Source organism: Tupaia chinensis, unplaced genomic scaffold (genome assembly GCF_000334495.1).
Source record: "Tupaia chinensis unplaced genomic scaffold, TupChi_1.0 Scaffold144378_1, whole genome shotgun sequence".
In the NCBI taxonomy this organism is placed as follows: domain Eukaryota; kingdom Metazoa; phylum Chordata; class Mammalia; order Scandentia; family Tupaiidae; genus Tupaia; species Tupaia belangeri.
This window is the reverse complement of record NW_006204238.1, coordinates 3,054,326-3,074,436: the sequence shown is the minus strand read 5'-3', so window position 1 is coordinate 3,074,436 and position 20,111 is coordinate 3,054,326. Positions and strand designations below refer to the sequence as shown.

Genomic DNA, 20,111 nt, shown 5'->3' with positions numbered 1-20,111 from the left:
ATTTTACACATTCATTGTTAAACTTTTCAGGTGGAAGGGAAATGGAGAGAGCAGAAATTCTTGGAAACTGTTATAATTCTGTATCTCATTTAGTCTATAGACACCTTCCTCTGACGTGCATCCCAAATTGAAAACTTCAGGTTCCATGAGCTCCAAGGTTCTCCCCACTGCATGGGTTCTTTGAAACATTTGAATCATTATATAGAGGAAATCAGATCGCAGATTTATACTTTTTTTAACTAACAATAAAATTTTAAAAATTGTCCTCTTGATAACAGCTTTATTTTGGTGATACAATCATCTCCTTAAGTAGTTTATTTAAATAAATGGTGGTTAAAATACCCATGAGGAGAAATGAAAGGAACTGGTTATTTTGCTTGAAAGCTAGCGGGGAAGTGGTTGGTTTTTCAAGAGTGTTTCAGTATGTCAGAAATTGTGTTTAGTTATGATTCCTTGCTGATGGCAGGAAAGTAATGGCAGGATGATAGGTTGAATTGTTAAAAATCCTGGACCAGCAGTTAGTGTAATGGCTATGTTGCTGGACCCCATGTAGTGGACAGCGGTTCACATCCTGGACCCAGTGGCTTAAAACTCACGCCGGGCGCATGTGCATGTTTGCCCAAGATCCCAAGAGGAGAATGAAGGAAAAGGGATTGCAGCGTGGCCATCCCCCCTGGGGGGTGATTTCTCACTTTCTGTCTCTCTGTCTCTCTCTGTCTGTCTGGTGAGTGCACAAGCCCTATAGCAAAAACCTCTCCAAAAAAAAAAAAAATATTGACCAGCTCAGCTATCTTTTATTATGGCTATTTAATATAATAACTCTAATTGTGTAATTTGTCATCAAAAGAAAATTTTTCAAGATGAAGTATTCATTCCTTTTTCCTACCCGCCATATTCTTCTCTTTCAGATTGATGTTCAGCTACATATTTTGTCATTTCTCTCACCCCATGACCTGTGTCAATTGGGAAGTACAAATCATTATTGGAATGAAACTGTAAGAGATCCAATTCTGTGGAGATATTTTCTGTTGCGGGATCTTCCTTCTTGGTCTTCTGTTGACTGGAAGTCTCTTCCAGATCTAGAGATCTTAAAAAAACCTGTATCTGAAGTCACTGATAGTACATGTTTTGACTACATGGCAGTGTAAGTATATAGTTTTATGAATTAAAAAAAAAGATATTAAATTTTACTGTATTTCCAATCAGTAGTCCAAGTTAGTCCCCAGTCTTGCTACTAATTTACTGCATGTGCTTTAGCTCTAAATATTCTTTTGTCAAAATTGGGAGTAGAGTTAAATGCCTGCCTTCATAGGAACCTTTCAGCTTTAACATTTTTTTTCTCCCTGTGGCACCTAATTAGTATTTGAATAATTTTTATATAATACAGATGGCAGAAGTAAAACACTAAAAATCTCATTATCTATAAAACGCCTGATTTTTTTGTAAATAATAAATACTTTTCTGGGATCTGGTCCGTGGTGTTGTGTGGTTAAGGTGGCTGGATCCCCACATGGCTGACTGCACAGTTCAAGTCCCAGACTGAGCAGCTTGAAAAATATACTGGGCCAGTGTACATATGTGCCCAAAATCCTGAGAGGAGAACAGAGGAAAAGGGATTGCAGCATGTCCATTCCCTCCAGGGATGCTGTTTCACTTTCTCTCTCTCTGTTTCCATCCAGGGAGTACACTTTCTCTATAGAAAACTAGGAAAAAAGAAATACTTTCTTCCATTTGAAAAAGAATGGGCTTTTTTTTTTTTTTTTTTTCCTTAAGCGGTTTCTGCCTTAGGGGACGTGTACTCACCAGAGACAGACAGAAACAGAGAGAGGGAAAGTGAGAAATCACCCACCTCTCAAAGGGGATGACCAGGCCGCAATCCCTTCTCCTCCATTCTCCTCCTGGGATCTTGGGCATGCACGCACACACGCCTGATGTAAGTTTCAAGCCATCAGGTCTGAGACTCGAACCATGCTTGGCCATTTGGGGATCCAGCGATGTATCAGCTACACCGTGTGTTGGTCCCTAGCATTAACATTCTTGAATACCATGGAGGTAAGAGAACTTAGGTTATTTCACAGCTACAGTAGAATGGACTCCATGAGGGATGTTTTATGTATATTTATTCATTTAAACCTCATACAATAAGTTTTATCTTTCTTATGAAGGTGGAATTGAGGTTCAGAGAGGTTATGTGGGTTTACTAAGATCATATAGTTTCTCAGAGGCTATTCAGATCAGAGGCCCATCATGCCATCTCAAAGATATACGATGTTCCTAGATCTGGATATAACCTGTTTTATTGAGAACTACAAATGCAACGCATTGTAAACTAATATTAAAGCAATATTTATGCTTTAGGTAAGAATTATTTTGTTGTAGTAGATTCACTAGCTACATATAGGATATATATTTTTCTTTATTTGTGATAGAACACATGGTCATGCCATGATTCCCTTTTCCCAGGCCTCCAGCCCATCAGATCTTGGGTGCACAAGCACGTGCCTTGGGCTGACCGGGCAGGATTTAGAACTGCTATTGCCAAGTAAGATCTGGCTCTGATGAGCAGCACATTACTGGTATGCCATTGAGCTAGCTGTAGGATGTAATTTTCTTTTTTTTTTTTTCTAATTTGAGTTATTCAGAACCTTTCCTTATTTTACTCTAGTGGCTAGTATGTCAAGACTACTTAATTAAAATATATGTGATACGTACTCTATAATCTCAACAAATGCCATTATATCTCGCTTGCTGTGTCATGTCTCTGTAATGCCCTACAGTCAGCTATGGCCTTGATTTTATCTGATGCTGTGGAACTAGATTTTCCCCAGGAAGTGGTAATGCTCATGGTAACTACTATTTATGATCATATTAATTATTTCTAATCTTTACAACCAGTATTGTTGTTATGGCTTGAAGAATGCAGGTGAAGAAACTAAACTTCAGACTATAAATGACTTATATAACTTGTTAAAATTTTGATACTTAACTAGGTCTTTGCCCAGCCTCAAAGCTCTTCCTTTTTCTTTCTTTTATTTATTTTTATTTATTTATTTATTTATTGGAGCGGTTTTTGCTATAGGATGTGTGCGCTCGCCAGACAGACAGAGAGAGGCAGAGAGACAGAAAGTGAGAAATCACCCCCCCCAGGGGGGATGGCCACACCATAATCCCTTCTCATCCATTCTCCTCTCGGGATCTTGGGCACACATGCACATGCACCCAGCATGAGTTTAAGCCACCGGGTCTGGGACTCAAACTGCAGTCGACTATGTGGGAGTCCAGCGACATAGCCATTATGCTAACTGCTGGTCCCATCTTTTATTTATTTATTTTTTTAATTTCACGTTTTTTGTTTGTTTGTTTGTTTTTAATTTCAAGTTTTCCAGTACGGATGATTTTTGTTAAGGTACCAATCTTAATACTAATATTTGAGGGTGGTAATAGTAATAGCTAAATAATTTGGTTATATTGGTGGCCTTAGTAATTTTTTTAAGAATTATTTATTTTACTTTTTTTTTTTTTTTTAGTTTGCTATAGAGTTCATGAACTCACGAGAGAGAGACAGACAAAGAGAGAAAGTGACTCATGAACTCACGAGAGGGAGACAGAGAAAGAGAAAAAACAAGCTGCCAGGTCTAATACTCGAACCACAGTTGGCCATGTGGGAGTCCAGCACCTTAATCACCATAACACCTGCTGGCCCCAGCCTTAGTAATTTTTTTTTTTAATTCTAGGGACATTATGTTAGCTATCTTTTAAGCTTCTCATTAGTGCAGGTTTCTCAATCTTGGTACTGTTGACTTTTGGACAAGATATCATGGAGGACTGTCCTGTGCCTTGTATGATGTTCAGCAGTATCCCTGCCCTTCCACCTGCAGTAGCTCCAGCCCTCCTTCCTAGCTGTGACAAAAAAAAGAAATGTTCAGATATTGTCAGATGACCCCCCCCAGGGGGGATGGCCACACCATAATCCCTTCTCATCCATTCTCCTCTCGGGATCTTGGGCACACATGCACATGCACCCAGCATGAGTTTAAGCCACCGGGTCTGGGACTCAAACTGCAGTCGACTATGTGGGAGTCCAGCGACATAGCCATTATGCTAACTGCTGGTCCCATCTTTTATTTATTTATTTTTTTAATTTCACGTTTTTTGTTTGTTTGTTTGTTTTTAATTTCAAGTTTTCCAGTACGGATGATTTTTGTTAAGGTACCAATCTTAATACTAATATTTGAGGGTGGTAATAGTAATAGCTAAATAATTTGGTTATATTGGTGGCCTTAGTAATTTTTTTAAGAATTATTTATTTTACTTTTTTTTTTTTTTTAGTTTGCTATAGAGTTCATGAACTCACGAGAGAGAGACAGACAAAGAGAGAAAGTGACTCATGAACTCACGAGAGGGAGACAGAGAAAGAGAAAAAACAAGCTGCCAGGTCTAATACTCGAACCACAGTTGGCCATGTGGGAGTCCAGCACCTTAATCACCATAACACCTGCTGGCCCCAGCCTTAGTAATTTTTTTTTTTAATTCTAGGGACATTATGTTAGCTATCTTTTAAGCTTCTCATTAGTGCAGGTTTCTCAATCTTGGTACTGTTGACTTTTGGACAAGATATCATGGAGGACTGTCCTGTGCCTTGTATGATGTTCAGCAGTATCCCTGCCCTTCCACCTGCAGTAGCTCCAGCCCTCCTTCCTAGCTGTGACAAAAAAAAGAAATGTTCAGATATTGTCAGATGAGGAGTAGTTAGTGGTGAGACTTAGAACCTCCTTAAGTCAAGAGCAACTAGTCTATTTAATGAGTTTTGACCTTTCAAATGTGTTAAACTAAGGGTTCTATGAGAGAGTGCAAGTGAAAGATTTAGGAAGTAAGTAAGCACTTCCTGCGAAAGACTTCCTCAGCTTCTGAGTCTCTCCTTCTCCCTTAGTGTCTGGTGTTTTTCCTGGTCATAGCACTCCACATATACAGTATAATAGTGACAGTCCACTGTCCGTCCTCCTGGAAGACTGGGACTATATGATCGTTTTACCTCTTGTGTTTAGCAAATACTAAATAAACTGTATGTTAGTGAATTAATAACTAGCTTAGTGTTTTCTGTGTTAATTTTCTAATTGTGACAATTTTATTCAGCTATAAAATGTGCTGTCCATATACAAGAAGAGCCTTGAAATCCAGCCGACCTGTGTATGGCGCCGTCACTTCTTTTCTACACTCGCTGATCATTCATAATGAACCACGATTTGCTATGTTTGGACCAGGTCTGGAAGAACTGAATACATCTTTGGTGTTGAGCTTGATGTCATCCAAGGAACTTTGCCCAACGGCTGGTTTGCCTCAGAGGCAGATTGATGGTAATTTTCATGTTAACCTGTAGTAATTAACAATTCAAACAGAGCTTGACTTAAGTATTAAAGAGAAAGAAATCAATTTTTAAATTAATTCTTTGTTGTAATGAAATACAGTAATTTGTAGGATAAGAGCCCCTTCCTCCCCAAGTATCACTGGACTAAAAGAATTATCATAAAATGAAATAAGCTTCCCCTTAACTTCTCAAATTTATGTAATCTGTAATTTAAGATTATGTGAAAGTAAGTTATATGTTGTCAGAAAGTTGTACTTATACAGCAGATATCACACCATAATTTTAAAAAAAGTTATCAGCAAAAACTATTCAGTATCTATATACAAAGTATTTTGATATATATTGGAATTTCAAAAATTAACAATGTATAATTGGTAAGGCAGGATATAAAAATACAAATAATAATATAATTTGGCTTACATCTATTTATTGAAGACATCTTTAGATGCTCGGGTTGAAGAGTTTAGAACAATGTCAAAAAATCTTTCTCTGCCTGAAGGTACATGGTTGAAGTAAAGACATAGACAATTAAATAGTTGATTAGAATCTGAGGATATTTGCTTCTGGGTAGAAAGGCAAGGGTCAAAGGCAGCTCCATGTTGATGACAGTGCCTCATATGAATCATTACAATGAGTAGGTATAGGCAATCAATAAGGTATGGTGAGATGATCCTGTGCAGTGAGAATTACACTTCTAAGAGCACAAAGCTTAGGATGTATGGAACACATTTGATGTAGCTCAGTGTGTCTACAAAGACTGGAATTGGGTGAAAAGCCATGAATGTGAGGCTACTTCAAAAAGTGGAAAAATAAAATTAGAGTACAAGTTTATTTTAGTATGAGAGCATTTTTTTGAAATTCATGCATTGTTTTTAATAGTATGCATTTTTCCATGAATGTTTTGAAGCGTTCCCTTTATATGCCATGTTTACACATTTGGGAGCTGTCCACTGCTTTTAAGTAGAAGATGAGATGATTGCATCTTAGAAAGACTTATCTGGCTCTTGAGTGAATAATTGTTTGGAATACATGCAGACACACTATGAAGACACTATAATATTAGAATAAAAAAATGAGGATGATCTGATGAATTAAGTCAATGTTAGTGACAATGGGGAGAAGAGAATGAATATTTAGGATATAAATTTAATGGAATGAGTGTGTATTAGAACTAATAAGGATGGCTTCAGGTTTCTGACTTGTTTCATATTGTATGATGTAACTATTCACTAGGATAAAGAATCACTAGAACAGTAAAATTTGTGGGGGGTAGGGGGCTGGAAGTGGGATGTGTTTAGGAGGAAAAACAGCTATTCTTTGGAATATGTTGACTTTGAGTATTGAGGGATTCAAGTAGAGATGCTTACCTTCAGCAGTCCACCTGAACGAAAATTTCTTGAGGACAGGAATCTTGCCAGGTTTATTTATATTTATTAATTTATTTTTGGAGAGAATTTTGTTATAGGGTATGTGCACTCACCAGAGAGAGAAACAGAAAGCAAGAAATCACCCACCAGGGTGGATGGATACACCACAGTCCCTTCTCCTCCATTTTCCTCTGGGGCTCTTGGGCACATGTGCACATGCACCTGGCATGAGAATCTCGCCAGGTCCAGGACTTGAACCGCAGTCAATTACACGGGAGTCCAGCGATATAACCACTACTCCATCTCTGGATTCCTTGTCAGCTTTATTTTTAGCTGTATCTGTGGTACCAGGCACAATGAAGAAGGAAGAGGCGCAATAAGAACTTGAATGATTCAGATATAAAGTAGTAAGAAGCTAATATTTATACCTGTTATTTATCAGTCACTCTACTCAAAGTTTTACATAATGTGATCTCATTCAATTCTCTCTTTTTTTCTTTTTGGAGAGGTTTTCTGGCGTGTGCTTGCCAGACAGAGAGAGACATAGAGACAGAAAGCGAGAAATCACCCCCCAGAGGGGATGGACACGCCGCAATCCCTTCTCCTCCATTCTTCTCTCGGGATCTTGGGCACGCACTCACATGCACCCGGCGTGAGTTCTAAGCCACCGGGTCCGGGACGCGAACCACGGTCGATTACATGGGAGTCCAGCAACATAGCCATTATGCTAACTGCTGGTTCCCATCATTCAATTCTCTTAATAACCCTAAGAAATTGATATTATTTTTATTCTTTGATGTCAAAACTGAGGTTCACAGATAGGACTGTAAGTAGCAAATTAAGGATTCTAATCCAAGTCTGTCTAATTCCAAATTAACAGGGGTATTTCCTCAATTTTCTAGGGTGTTATTGGTTACTTCCCAACAATCTAAAAGCAGCCTTTCAGAGGGGGAAAAATGGCTTTTCATTAAATGTATACATGGATAATAAGACTAATAGGACATGTAGAGCTATGAAAGTAAATCTTAGTCTTGCAGATAAATAGTAGCAGCTGCTATGCTCCAACTGGTACTGATAAGATGATCAAGTTACTGGTGATAGGGATAATGATATAAAAAGGACTGTTATTAGCCTAGCACTTTTTGTTCTCTATTCGTATTTTATTGCTGTGTGAATGAAAATTTCATGTAGCATCTTTTCTTCAGTGCAAACACTGTGGTTTATTCCATGTATGGAATGTAACTTATGTAACTTATTTTAGCTTTTTCTTTCTCTAGGGAATTTTTCCAGTCTGATCTTTTTCTATCTTTATTAATGATTTGTTTTAATAACTATAATTTTCTCCTTTAGGTATTGGGTCAGGAGTCAGTTTTCATTTGAACAACCAACATAAGTTCAACATCCTGGTATTATATTCGACTACCAGGTAAGGCTACTTACTTGGTGGCCTACCTGAAACATTAGAACTGGAACATTGTATGGGGGTAGAGCCTGTTTAGTGTCTTTTATGTTCTACATTTATATTTTTCTTATAGAAAGGAAAGAGATAGAGCAAGGGAAGAGCAGACAAGTACAGTTAACAAGATGTTCAGTCTACAGAATGAAGGAAATGACCAACAAGGAAGTTGTTATAGTGTGATTCCACAAATTCAGAAGGTGTGTGAAGTTGTAGATGGGTTCATCTATGTTGCCAATGCTGAAGCTCAAAAAAGTAAGCATTCTCTTATTTTCTTTTTAAAAGTACTATCACATCACTCTTCTCAAAACAAATAAGAAAATACCTTTCCAGTCTTTACTATGGTTCTTTATGAATATGATGGTTAATTTTATCACTGGAATTTTCTGACCATTATTACTAAACAGTGGATCAGCAAACCTTGGTGTGCGTTAAGATCATGTGGGGAGCTTATTGAACATTTAGTTGCATGACTCCTACCCTGGTGAATTGCCCTTCATGGATGTGAATTGTGTCTTTGGCATTTGTTTTATACAGATACCCAGACAATGCTGATGAATACTAAAGTTTGATACTCTATATAATATTTTTTGTTTATGTTTCTGCATTCTAGTTACCAATCTTTTATCTATTTCTGGCTTTTTCAAGTAACTATGAAAATGTTTATGTTTCTTTTCCCAGATAGTAGAAAAGTATGGGGGTGGGGTGTTAATTAAGTAGATTAGTTAATTAAGTAGATTAATTGTGAATACACTCCATATATATTCTAAACAATTGCCATTCACAATACTATTTAGGCATACAATCACTATATCATTGGGCCATGAGCCTATTATGACTTCTTCCTCAAATCTTTATAAGCAAAATATGAATATATATTTATTGGATCATCAGAAAAGTCATGATGCATTTTTGCGTAGAAAAGCATAGAAAAATATACCATGACTTTCTGAGGACCTAATATTTTATATATTGTATTTATAAACGTGTATATATAATAGTTCTTTAATACACTGGTTTGACTATTCATTGAATTTATTTCCTCCACAATCTGTTAGAGAGGAAACAATTATACTTTTAAAATCTGAGTAGGGTCAGCTGGTGGTGTGGTGGTTAAGATGGCTAGATTCCGTATGGCCAACTGCGCAGTTCAAGTTCAGGACCTGGTTGCTTGAAAAACATGCCAGGTGTGTGTATGTGCATGCCCAAAATCCCAAGAGAAGAGGAGAGGAGAAGGGATTGTAATCTGGTTATCCCTTGTGGGAGGTGATTTCTCACTTTCTTTCTTTCTGTCTGTCTTTCTAACTCTCTCTCTCTCTGTCTCAGGAGAAGCACATGCATCCTATAGCAGACTAACAAAAAAATCTGGAAAAATTATTCACAAGGAAAAATATAAATTTCTGTTATTACAGGGCTACCTATGAAATAAAAAATTAGAAGCAAAAATAAAAGGTGAATTCATGTATTCAGCAAGTAGTTGAGTTTCTACTAAGGCCAGGGACTATAGTTGGAGTTAGAGATACAGTTGGGAACTAAACCAGACATAGTCCCTACTATTACATATTTTCCAGTCTTCTCTCTATGTCCCTATACAAACAAATAGATAAGTATTTTTAAAAGAATTATCTTATTTAACTTTATTTCTTTATTTTAATTTGATCAGAAAGGGACAGAGAGAGAGAAAGAACAAGCCACCAGGTCCAGGACTTGACCCATGGTCATCAATGTGGGAGTCCAGTGCCCTTAACCACTATATCACCTGCCAGCCCTGACAATTTAAATTTTTTTTAATTACAAGACCCAAAAAGAATCTGCACCACTTACTGTTCTTTTCCCTACTAGGTACTCATGTGAAAAATTAGAGGTAGTGCAAGAAGTCTCTGAGTGCCCTCACTGGTGGTATAGGCCTATACATGATGGTTGGCTGCTTCTGGAATACAGTTATGTCCTGCTTTCTATATGCTTTTCTCATAAGGCCCCAAAGTTCTCTGGCACTAGGAGTGGTATACAAAATTCCCCTGTACCTCGAATCTAGACAAAGCTTGACTGGTGCTGGAGAGGGGAGTAGAACTCTTTGTCCCTAGGGGAGAGGTAGGAATCCCACTTGTACCAAGGATTCTACATTGAAACTTAGGTGTTTGCTGATTCTGGGGGAGGGGCAGGAAATTTGCACCAAAGACCTTTCTACCAATACATTTGTAGACATCAGTACTAATGCTCTAACATGGAGAGACCCTTCACCACTGAGGCTCAGACTCATCACAATATAAAATTTGACTGGGACAAAATCCTGAGAAATCGCCATGTCCTTACTAAATAACAAACAATAGCAGACCAAGCCAGGGGTAGGAAGAATGGTATGGAGGTTCTCAGGCCAACCTGGATTGCCTGGGCATGGCATGTACCTGTGATCCTAGGTAACTGGGAGCCGGGGGCAGGGAATCTCAAAGGTCAAAAATTCCCCTCTCTGCCTCTCCTCCTGCACTCTCTCATACTCTCTCTCCTCTCCTTTGGCTCTCTTTCTCTCTCATTCTAATTTAAAAAATTAAATAAATAAATAAAAGAAGATTCAAAAAAGATAGGCAAAGTAGGAAAAAGGAGCAAAGAACAAATAAAGCAAGTCAAAATCCAAGAGATATATAATAGATTTAAATGTACCATGTTGGGACCAGCAAATGGCATAATGGTTATGTCACTAGACTCCCATGTAGTCGACCGTGATTCGAGTCCTGGACCCAGAGGCTTAAAACTTGCGTCAGGTGCATGTGTGCCCAAAATCCCAAGAGGAGAATGGTGGAGAAGGGATTGCAGCATGGCCATCCCCCCCTGGGGGAGTTTCTCACTTTCTGTCTCTTTGTCTCTCCAGTGAGTGCACACACGTATCCTATAGCAAAAATTTCTCTCTAAAAAAAAAAAGTATCATGTTGATAATTACAGTAAATGTTTATTCATTTTCATTGATCTCATTCATTGATTTATTTATAACAAATTATCTAAAATTTAGCTCAAATCAAAACTTATTAGCTGATGATTCTCCCAAGTCTGGACTCTCAGACTGAAACTAAGGTGTTAGATGGGTTGCATCCCCTCTAGAGACTGGGGAAGAATCTGCTTTCAAGCTCATGAAGGGGATTGTCTGAAGTTCCTGTTTCTCTGCTGGTGGTCACCTGGAGGCTGCTCTCAGTTTCTAGAGGCCACCTGCATTCCTTGCCATCTGGTTCTTTCCATTTTTAAATCTAAGCAATGGAGACCTTCCCTTGTATTGAATCTCTTTCACCAGGAGGAGCCTTTGAAGGGGTCTGATTAGGTCAGAGTCACAGAGGATAATTTCCTTTTCTTAAAGTCTGTTATATCTTTTTTTTTTTTTTCCTGAGAGTTTTTGTTTGTTTTTGTTTTTGTTTTATTTTGTTTTGTTTTGCTACAGGGTGTGTGCCCTTGCTGGAGACACAGAGAGAGACAGACAGTGAGAAATCACTCCCCATAGAGGACGGCCATGTTACAATCCCTTCTATTCATTCTCCTCTTGGGATTTTGGGCATGCATGCACACAGCCCTGGCATGAATTTCAAGCCTCTGGGTCTGAGACTCAAACTGCAGTCAGCCACGTGGGAGTCCAGTGCCTTAACTACTACACGATCTACTGGTCCCAAGTCAGTTATATCTTAAAGCCTAATCATGTGAGCAATATCCTATCTTATTTGCAGGTTCCTTCAACACTTCAGAGGAAAGGATTATACAAGTATGTGCAGTCATTGGGATCTCTTTATTGGGTTGATGGATAAGTCATAATGTACTTTTCTATGTAAAAATGCATCCTGACTTTTCTGACAACCTAATAGAATTTTGCCTTCTATGAAATGTATATGGTTTAAATTCTCCAATAAAAGACAGATATTGTTAATTTAGAATGAAAAAAAAAAAAAACCCACCTGGACCCAGCTATATGCTTACATTTGAAAGTAAGCCCTTTTAAAGAAAGAGTTATGGGACCAGCAGTTAGTGTAATGGCTATGTCGCTGGACTCCCATGTAGTCCACTGTGGTTCACGTCCTGGACCCGGTGGCTTAAAACTCACGCCAGGCGCATATGTGTGTGTGCCCAAGATCCCGAGAGGAGAATGGAGGAAAAGGGATTGCGGCATGGCCATCCTCCCTGGGGGATGATTTCTCGCTTTCTATCTCTCTGTCTCTCTCTGTCAGGCGAGCACAGGTGCCCTATAGCAAAAACCTCTTAAAAAAGAAAAAAAAAAAAGAAAAGGTTATGATTTTATTTTTAAACTATAGATATAGCTCAGTGAGGGACCAGCAGGTGGCATGGTGGTTAAGGTGCTGAACACTCCCACATGGGTGGCCACGGTTCAAGTCCCAGACCTGGCAGCTCGCTTTCTCACTTTCCTCTCTCTCTCTCTTTCCCCCCACCCCCGACTCTCTCTCTGGTCAAATTAAAATAAGTGAATGAATAAATAAAATTAAATAAAAAATAATTCTTTTTTTTAATAAAAAGAAATAGCTCAGTGATACAGTGAAAATTTTTCTCTGGCTTTACTTAAATTCCTACCCTTGTAAGACTAATTATAATCTAATTTTGTGACAGGTCAGTAAGTGAACAAAGCAATAGAGACTGTTATGTTTAGATCCTGGTAAATTTTTTGTTCTCTTGTATTGTTAGTTTTTTGTTTATTATTTTAAAAATCATTATAAGTATGCGATTTTAGGATTTTGACTTCCATTTTTTAGGACATGAGTGGGAAGATGAATTTTCTCGTATTATGGCAATGACAGATCCAGCTTTCGGATCTTCAGGACGACCAATGCTTGTTTTATCTTGTATTTCTCAAGCACATGTAAAGAGAATGCCCTGTTTTTATTTGGCCCATGAACTGCATCTGAATCTTCTAAACCACCCATGGATGGTAAGGTTCTATCTTTCCAGGTGACAAAAATTTTGTATTTATCTACTCTATTTTCTATATGGTTTTATTCTTTCCTATTCATTCTCTTCAATGAAATGACAGTTTTAACGTCAGTTAAAAATCATAAGAAAGGATAGCATGATTTTTACTTTTTTATTTTTATTTCATGTTCTTTTATACATTCAATCATGTTATTTAGCTTACAAAGTGAATATTCCAACATGTATACATTTCTCCTAAGTCCAGTTGATAATACTATGAAGTTATCTTCAACAGATAATGCCCCATTTCTTTGTCTCATTAATGCTTCACCTCTCTATTTTTCTTCTAAATGCCCTTCCTCAGACTATACTCTTTCACCCACACTGTATCTGGTATTCACAACCATTTACTGTGTTTCTATATCCTTTAGTCAATCAGTTTCAGTCATAGAGTATGGACACTTGGTATATATTAAGTGTTAGGGACATATAATGTCTCACTTTCATAGCCTGGCTTGCTTCACTCAGCAGTAAATCTTCTATATTCTTCCACTTTCTGTCAAAAGCCAGGGCTTTTTTGTTTGTTTGTTTGTTTTTGGTTTTTTGTTTTTAATGGCTGAGTAGTATTCCATAGAGTATATGTGCCTCAGTTTTTCAATCCATTCATCTGTTCGTGGGCATTTGGGTTGGTTCCATGTCTTAGCAATTGTGAATAATGCTGCAATAAACATCGATGTGCAAGCACTTTTTCAATTAAGAATTCCTCTGTCCTGGGAACTAGCAGTTAGCGTAATGGCTATGTCGCTGGATTCCCATGTAGTGGACCGCGGTTTGTGTCCCGGACCCGGTGGCTTAAAAAAACTCATGCCAGGCGCGTGTGCATGCGTGCCCAAGATCCCGAGAGGAGAATGGAGGAGAAGGGATTGCGGCGTGACCATCTCCCCTGGGGGGTGATTTCTCGCTTTCTGTCTCTATGTCTCTCTCTGTCTGGCGAGCGCACGCGCCCTACAGTGAAAATCTCTCAAAAAAAAAAAAAATTCCTCTGTCCTTCGGGTAGATACCAAGAGGAGTGGGATTGCTGGATCATATGGTAGTTCTATTTGTAGATTTTTGAGGAATCTCTAAATTGTTCTCCACAGTGGCTGGACCAATTTATATCCCCGCCAGCAGTGTAAGAGAGTTTCCCTTTTACCACACCCCACCAGCACTTACGATTTTTTTTTTTTTAATCTTAGTCATTCTGATTGGGGTTAGGTGGTATCTCATTGTTGTTTTGATCTGCATATCCCTTAAAATGTGAGATGTTGAGCATTTTTTCATATGCCTTTTGGCTATTCATATGTCATCCTTAGAGAGTGTTTTTTTTCAACTAATTTTCCCATCTTTTAATAGGGTTGATTATTTTTTGGGGGACAGTTGCTTGATTTCCTTGTGTATTCTGGTTATCAGTCCCTTATCCGATGAATAGTTTACAAAAATATTTTCCCATTGTGAGGGCTGTCGACTCACACTAATTACTGTGTCCAGGATAGTATTTTTTATCCCAGCATTTTAACACAAAATTTGAGTGACTTACTTAAAGTTTATTGGAATTTTCAGTCTCACTCCTAGTGTCTAGAAAAATATCCTACATAATCATAAGATTTTAGATTCAGTTTCTTATTGATAATGATCTCTTTTCTGCTTGTAGGTCCAGGATACAGTGGCTGAAACTCTTACTGGTTTTTTGAATGGCATTGAGTGGATTCTTGAAGAGGTAGAATCTAAGCATGCAAGATGATCCTCCTTTTGGACCTTGGTAACTAAAACCATTTGAGTTTAGTCCTAAGGTCATGATGTGGGTATTTGCTCATTAAACCCACTTTGTCATGATGGTGGACTTTATATTGAACAGCTATGGCTGCTATACTTTTTTATATTTATATTTCATCCTTAAAATCAACTACAGGAACAGAGTTTCAATCCTATTATTTAGCTCCAAAATGAACCTTTTACTTTTTTTGATAATTTTTATATTTTCTGTCTTTTTAAAAATATTAAATTCTGGGGAAAAATGTTGGTCTTTTTCTCATTATTTATGGTTTCTATTTTTTTTGGTAAAAAGGTTGCCTGACTAGGAAACAACAATTTACTGAGCTTTCCATTAGTTGTTTTCAAAGGTTCATAATTAGTTATCAGAAAAGGAGATTTTTGTTTATTCTTAATAAATACACTGCTTAAAGACTGAAAAGTTCACTGGAATCACATTTACTATCCTGGCATAACCTGTCTTATTCTAAAACAGTAGGAAACAAGCTTGTATATTATACTATTTCAGTGGAAACTTACTTTTTTCTGTCAGATCTTGATATTATCAAACAACTTTGGAAACTTGTAAGGTACTAAAGCCAAATCCTATTTTATACTGAGAAAACGTTACAGACACTTACATATACCATATTACCTCTCTCTTCTCATTACTTGCACTTTGCAGAGGAAACACCCAAGTGTCTCATTGGATCTGAGAAATTTTAAGATTATCATTAAAAGAGCATCAATATCTATATGCAGTTATTGAGTCGTTGGAAAAGTCGTGACACATTTTTGCATAGAAAAGCAGAAAAATATGTCATGACTTTACCAGTGACCTAATAAGGTCTGTACTTAAATGTATTTCTGTTTTGAACAAAAATGTGAAACATATTATATATATAGTTATATTTAGTCTCTTTTAGGTGAATGCCACTGCCATTCTGATCTTTCATCAAGGACGCAGAATTTTGCCTAATTAGTGAATTAAGAGACTTTTGAGGGAAACCTATGAACATACAGTTTCACATTTGCTAGAATATTTACTTAGAGTCTTATGGTTTTACTATGATAAGTCATTGTTTCTAATAATAATTAATCTGATATTATGATGGAACAGTGGTTTAATTCACTGAATACCTAATGAAAACAGCACAACGCTTTCACAAATCAGCTCCTTTTTTAAACAACATTTTTATGCTATAGTTAAGGATTATCTCTGAATCATGAAGTAAGTAATGAAATATTTTAGTATCAAATCCTCTGTCTTTATGTTATTTCTTTTCTTATAGTACATTTCCGTTTTTATAATCTGGATTTTTGCTGAAGTAAGATAAATTTGTTTTCCTGGTTTTTAACTGAATTACCTACTGAGTCCCAATCAAATCTTTTTTTCTTCTATATATACTGTAAAATTTGAATCTCTTTTATATTCATTTTAAGTGGTCTGTTCCCAATCCCAATAATCTTTGGATAGCACTTACTGCATGTCTTACAGTTCTTTCCTCCTTGAACTATTCGTAGCATGAAATATATTGTACCATATCTTATTCATGCTGTCTTTGACAAGTACATACGCCCTTTCCATTTTAGGTGTTTTTATGTTTCTCATTCTGAAGAATAAAGAGGATTTGAAGAACTATCCATTGTAAGGATGCTATAAAATTTACAAAATCTGGGGCCAGCAGATGTCATAATGTTTAGCTGCTGGACTCCCACAATGTCAATTGCAGGTCAAGTCCTAGACCTGGAGGCTTGAAACTCATGCCAGGTGCATGTGGGTATGTGCCCAAAATCCTGAGAGGAGAATGGAGATAAAGGATTGCAGTGTCACCATCCCTCTTGGGGGGTGATTTGCTTTCTGTCTCTCTGTCTCTCTGGGAAGTGTACATGTCCTACAGCAAGAAATCTCTCTCTTAAAACCAAAATTTAACAAAATCTAATTGCTGAATCTGAGAATAAGTTCTAGCCTTCATGATAATTATTCCAGGCAATGCAAACAATACTTTAATAACCTTTAATCTTAGAAAAACCTTACAAAGTTAGTGCTATTATCCCCATTTTTTAGGTGAAGAAATTTAGAAAAAGAGAAGACTTCTATTATAATCCAAGTCTGTGTCATAGTATGGATAAAACAGAGGACATTAGTTATGGAGTCTGAAAATCCCTTCACCTAAGTTAACAAGAGCTATAATCTATCACACCGTTCAGTTAAGCAGTCAGTTTCTTGGGCTGTTAAATTTTCATTAGTGCTGTATTAGCATTATTAGGGTTGAAGCAAAGCTAAATGGCTCTGCACACAACCTTGGCCATTGAGAATGACCTAATACAAATGCTGACTCCACCAACTCTTCTCTGTATGACTATAAGTCTGTTACTTCTAAATCTCAGTTTTCTTTTCTTTTCGGTTTTACTATAGAGTGCACATGCACACCAGAGAGAGACAGAGAGAGAAGGAATGTGAGAAAGCACTCCCCAGGGGAGATGGTCAAACCACAATCCCGTCTCTAATACGTCAGTATTTGGGACATGCATGCACATGTACTAGGCATGTGGTTTTTTATTTGTTTGTTTTTGAGAGGTTTTCGCTATAGGGCGCATGCACGCGCCAGACAGAGAGAGACATAGAGACAGAAAGTGAGAAATCACCCCCCATGGGGGATGGTCACGCTGCAATCCCTTCTCCATTCTCCTCTCGGGATCTTGGGCACACATGCACACGCACCCGGCATGAGTTTTAAGCCACCGGGTCCGGGACGTGAACCGCGGTCAACTACATGGGAGTCCAGCAACATAGCCATTACACTAACTGCTGGCCCCTAGGCATGTTTTTCAGGCCACCAAGTCTGGGACTAAACCTGTACAATCAGCCATGGTCTAGCTGCCTTAACTATCATAGCACCTGGTTGGCCTCTCAGTTTTCTTATATAGAAAGTGAAAATAATATCTACCTTGGATTTCAGTTTTGTTTTTTATCAAGAACGAATATAAATAACTTTGCCTCAACTTTAGAACTGACAGACTTAATTCATTTGAGTTTTTCAGCATCATTGTCTGGAATGATTAGCCTAACATAATAGCTGTTTTACAGGTATGTTTAGCTAGTCATGTAAATAGAAATGTTATGTTTAATCACTCAAACACTATTACCACTATTGAAAAATAACAAAAAAAATGTGCCTCCATAGAAGGTGTGTAAACTATATATGCTTGTTAGTAACTGTTATGGACTTAATTATGTCCCCTCAAATGCATATATTGAAGTTCTAACCCTTATTACACATCAGAATGTGACGATATTTGGAGATAGATCCTTTAGAAAAGTTATTAAGATTAAATGAAGTTAGTGGGAATGCAAATTAATACAATCACTGTGGAAAATGAAATGGAGATTCCTCAGAAACCTACAAATAGAACTACTATACGACCCGGTAATTCCACTCTTACGTATTTACCAAAAGGATGGAAAAATCCTCAGTCAGAAAAATGCTTGCACATCCATGTTTATTGCCAGCAGTATTTACAATTGCTAGGACATGGAATCAACCCAAATGTCCAAATAGACAAGTAGATTGAAAAAAAAAAGTGGTATATGTACTCTACAGAATACTACTCAGCTATAAAAAACAAGGAGGCCCTAACATGTGATACAAAGTAGATGACTTGGTACGTCCCCACTCATTATATACCAAATGTCTGCACTCTATAGCAGAAACTGAGTTCGGAAGGTATAGTAGTAGGGAGGGCAGCTGTAGATACTAGAGATAGTAAGGATGCAGTAATACGGGGGTGGGTAATAGAGGGAAGGAGGGAGAAAAACGGGGGGAAAATATGTTTAATTAACACAAAAATGAAGTTATTTGCTGATGATCATGTATACAGTAATGTCTTTGTCTTAACTGATATGCACTGTATTTATGCTGGAAAAAGTAATGTACCCTGTAAAGATATATAGTGATTAAATGTAAATTTAAAAAAAATTTTAAAGATTAAATGTGGTCATATGGGTGACCATAAGATTGATCACTGATCTAATATGACTGGTGCCTTTATAAGAAGGGGAAGAGACACCAGGGATGTGCGTGCTGAAGGATGACATGAGGACACAGAGAAGAGTTGGCCATCTGCAAGGAGAGAGGCCTCAGAAAAAACAAACCTGCTGACACCTTAACCTTGTACTCCTATTCTCCAGAAGTGTGAGAAAATTAATTTCTGTTGTTATAAGCCATTCAGTCTGTGTTTTTTTTAAAGAGATTTTTTCTATATGATACATGCACTCACCAGAGAAATAGAGAAAAACAGAGAGACAGAAAGCGAGAAATCACCCCCCAGAAGGGTTAGCCATGCTGCAATCCCTTCTCTTCCTTTCTCCTCTGGACACACACACATGCACGCACACACATGCCTGGCGTGAGTTTCAAGCCACTGGGTCCAGGACTCGAACCATATTTGGCCATGTGGGAATCTAGCAACATAACCATTATGCCATCTGTTGGTCCAGTCTGTGTTTTTTTTTTTTTTGAGAGGTTTTTGCAATAAGGTACATGTGCTTGCCAGAGAGACAGAGAGACAGAAAGCAAGAAATCACCTCCCGGGGAGGATGGCCATGCTGCAATCCCTTCTCCTCCATTCTCCTCTCAGGACCTTAGGCATGCATGCACACGTGCCCGGCGTGAGTTTAAGCCACTGGGTCTGGGACTCGAACTGTGGTCGACTACTTGGGAGTCCAGTGACATAGCCATTACGCCAACTGCTGGTCCCTGTGGTATTTTTTTTTTAATAGCAGCCCTAGCAGACTAGTATAGAAAATGAATGCCATTTGGTGATGATCTTAGGCCATCATTTTGTAGGAATCACATGGAAGTCTTTATTTGACATATTAATGCAATTCAGTTCTACAGTTGCAATTTAGTATATGCTAAAGGAATATTTATTTTAATATACCCAGAAAAAAAAAGCATAATTCTCAATGTTACTGTCAAAATGATTTTCCTGGACCACAAAGTCTGTAAAATTTCTGTTAACAAACTTTCAGTGGTTTGCCACTAACTCAAAGATAAGGCCTGAAGTTTTTAGCCTGTTGTCACTATAAAAAAGAGACATCTTCTTGGCCCTCTTACTACTTTTAGTGACATACAAAAACCCAATGTTTGTGAAATTGTAATTGTTACCATGTTGATGAACTGCAGTATCAAACTTTATTCATAAATAATTTCTAAATAAATCATACAGAAGAATGAGA

The 20,111-nt window shown here is 37.6% G+C and overlaps 1 protein-coding gene across 1 annotated transcript; it reads left to right on the top strand.

The window, feature by feature from the left end:
- Positions 1–845: 845 nt before the first annotated feature.
- On the top strand, positions 846–16,569 carry FBXO4 (F-box protein 4). The gene is made up of 6 exons (XM_027767668.1): positions 846–1,144; positions 5,134–5,354; positions 8,083–8,158; positions 8,268–8,443; positions 12,925–13,100; positions 14,772–16,569. Exons 1-6 carry the CDS (start codon positions 861–863, stop codon positions 14,859–14,861), a joined length of 1,023 nt encoding a protein of 340 aa, XP_027623469.1. The 5' UTR covers positions 846–860; the 3' UTR covers positions 14,862–16,569.
- The last annotated feature ends 3,542 nt before the right edge of the window (positions 16,570–20,111 follow it).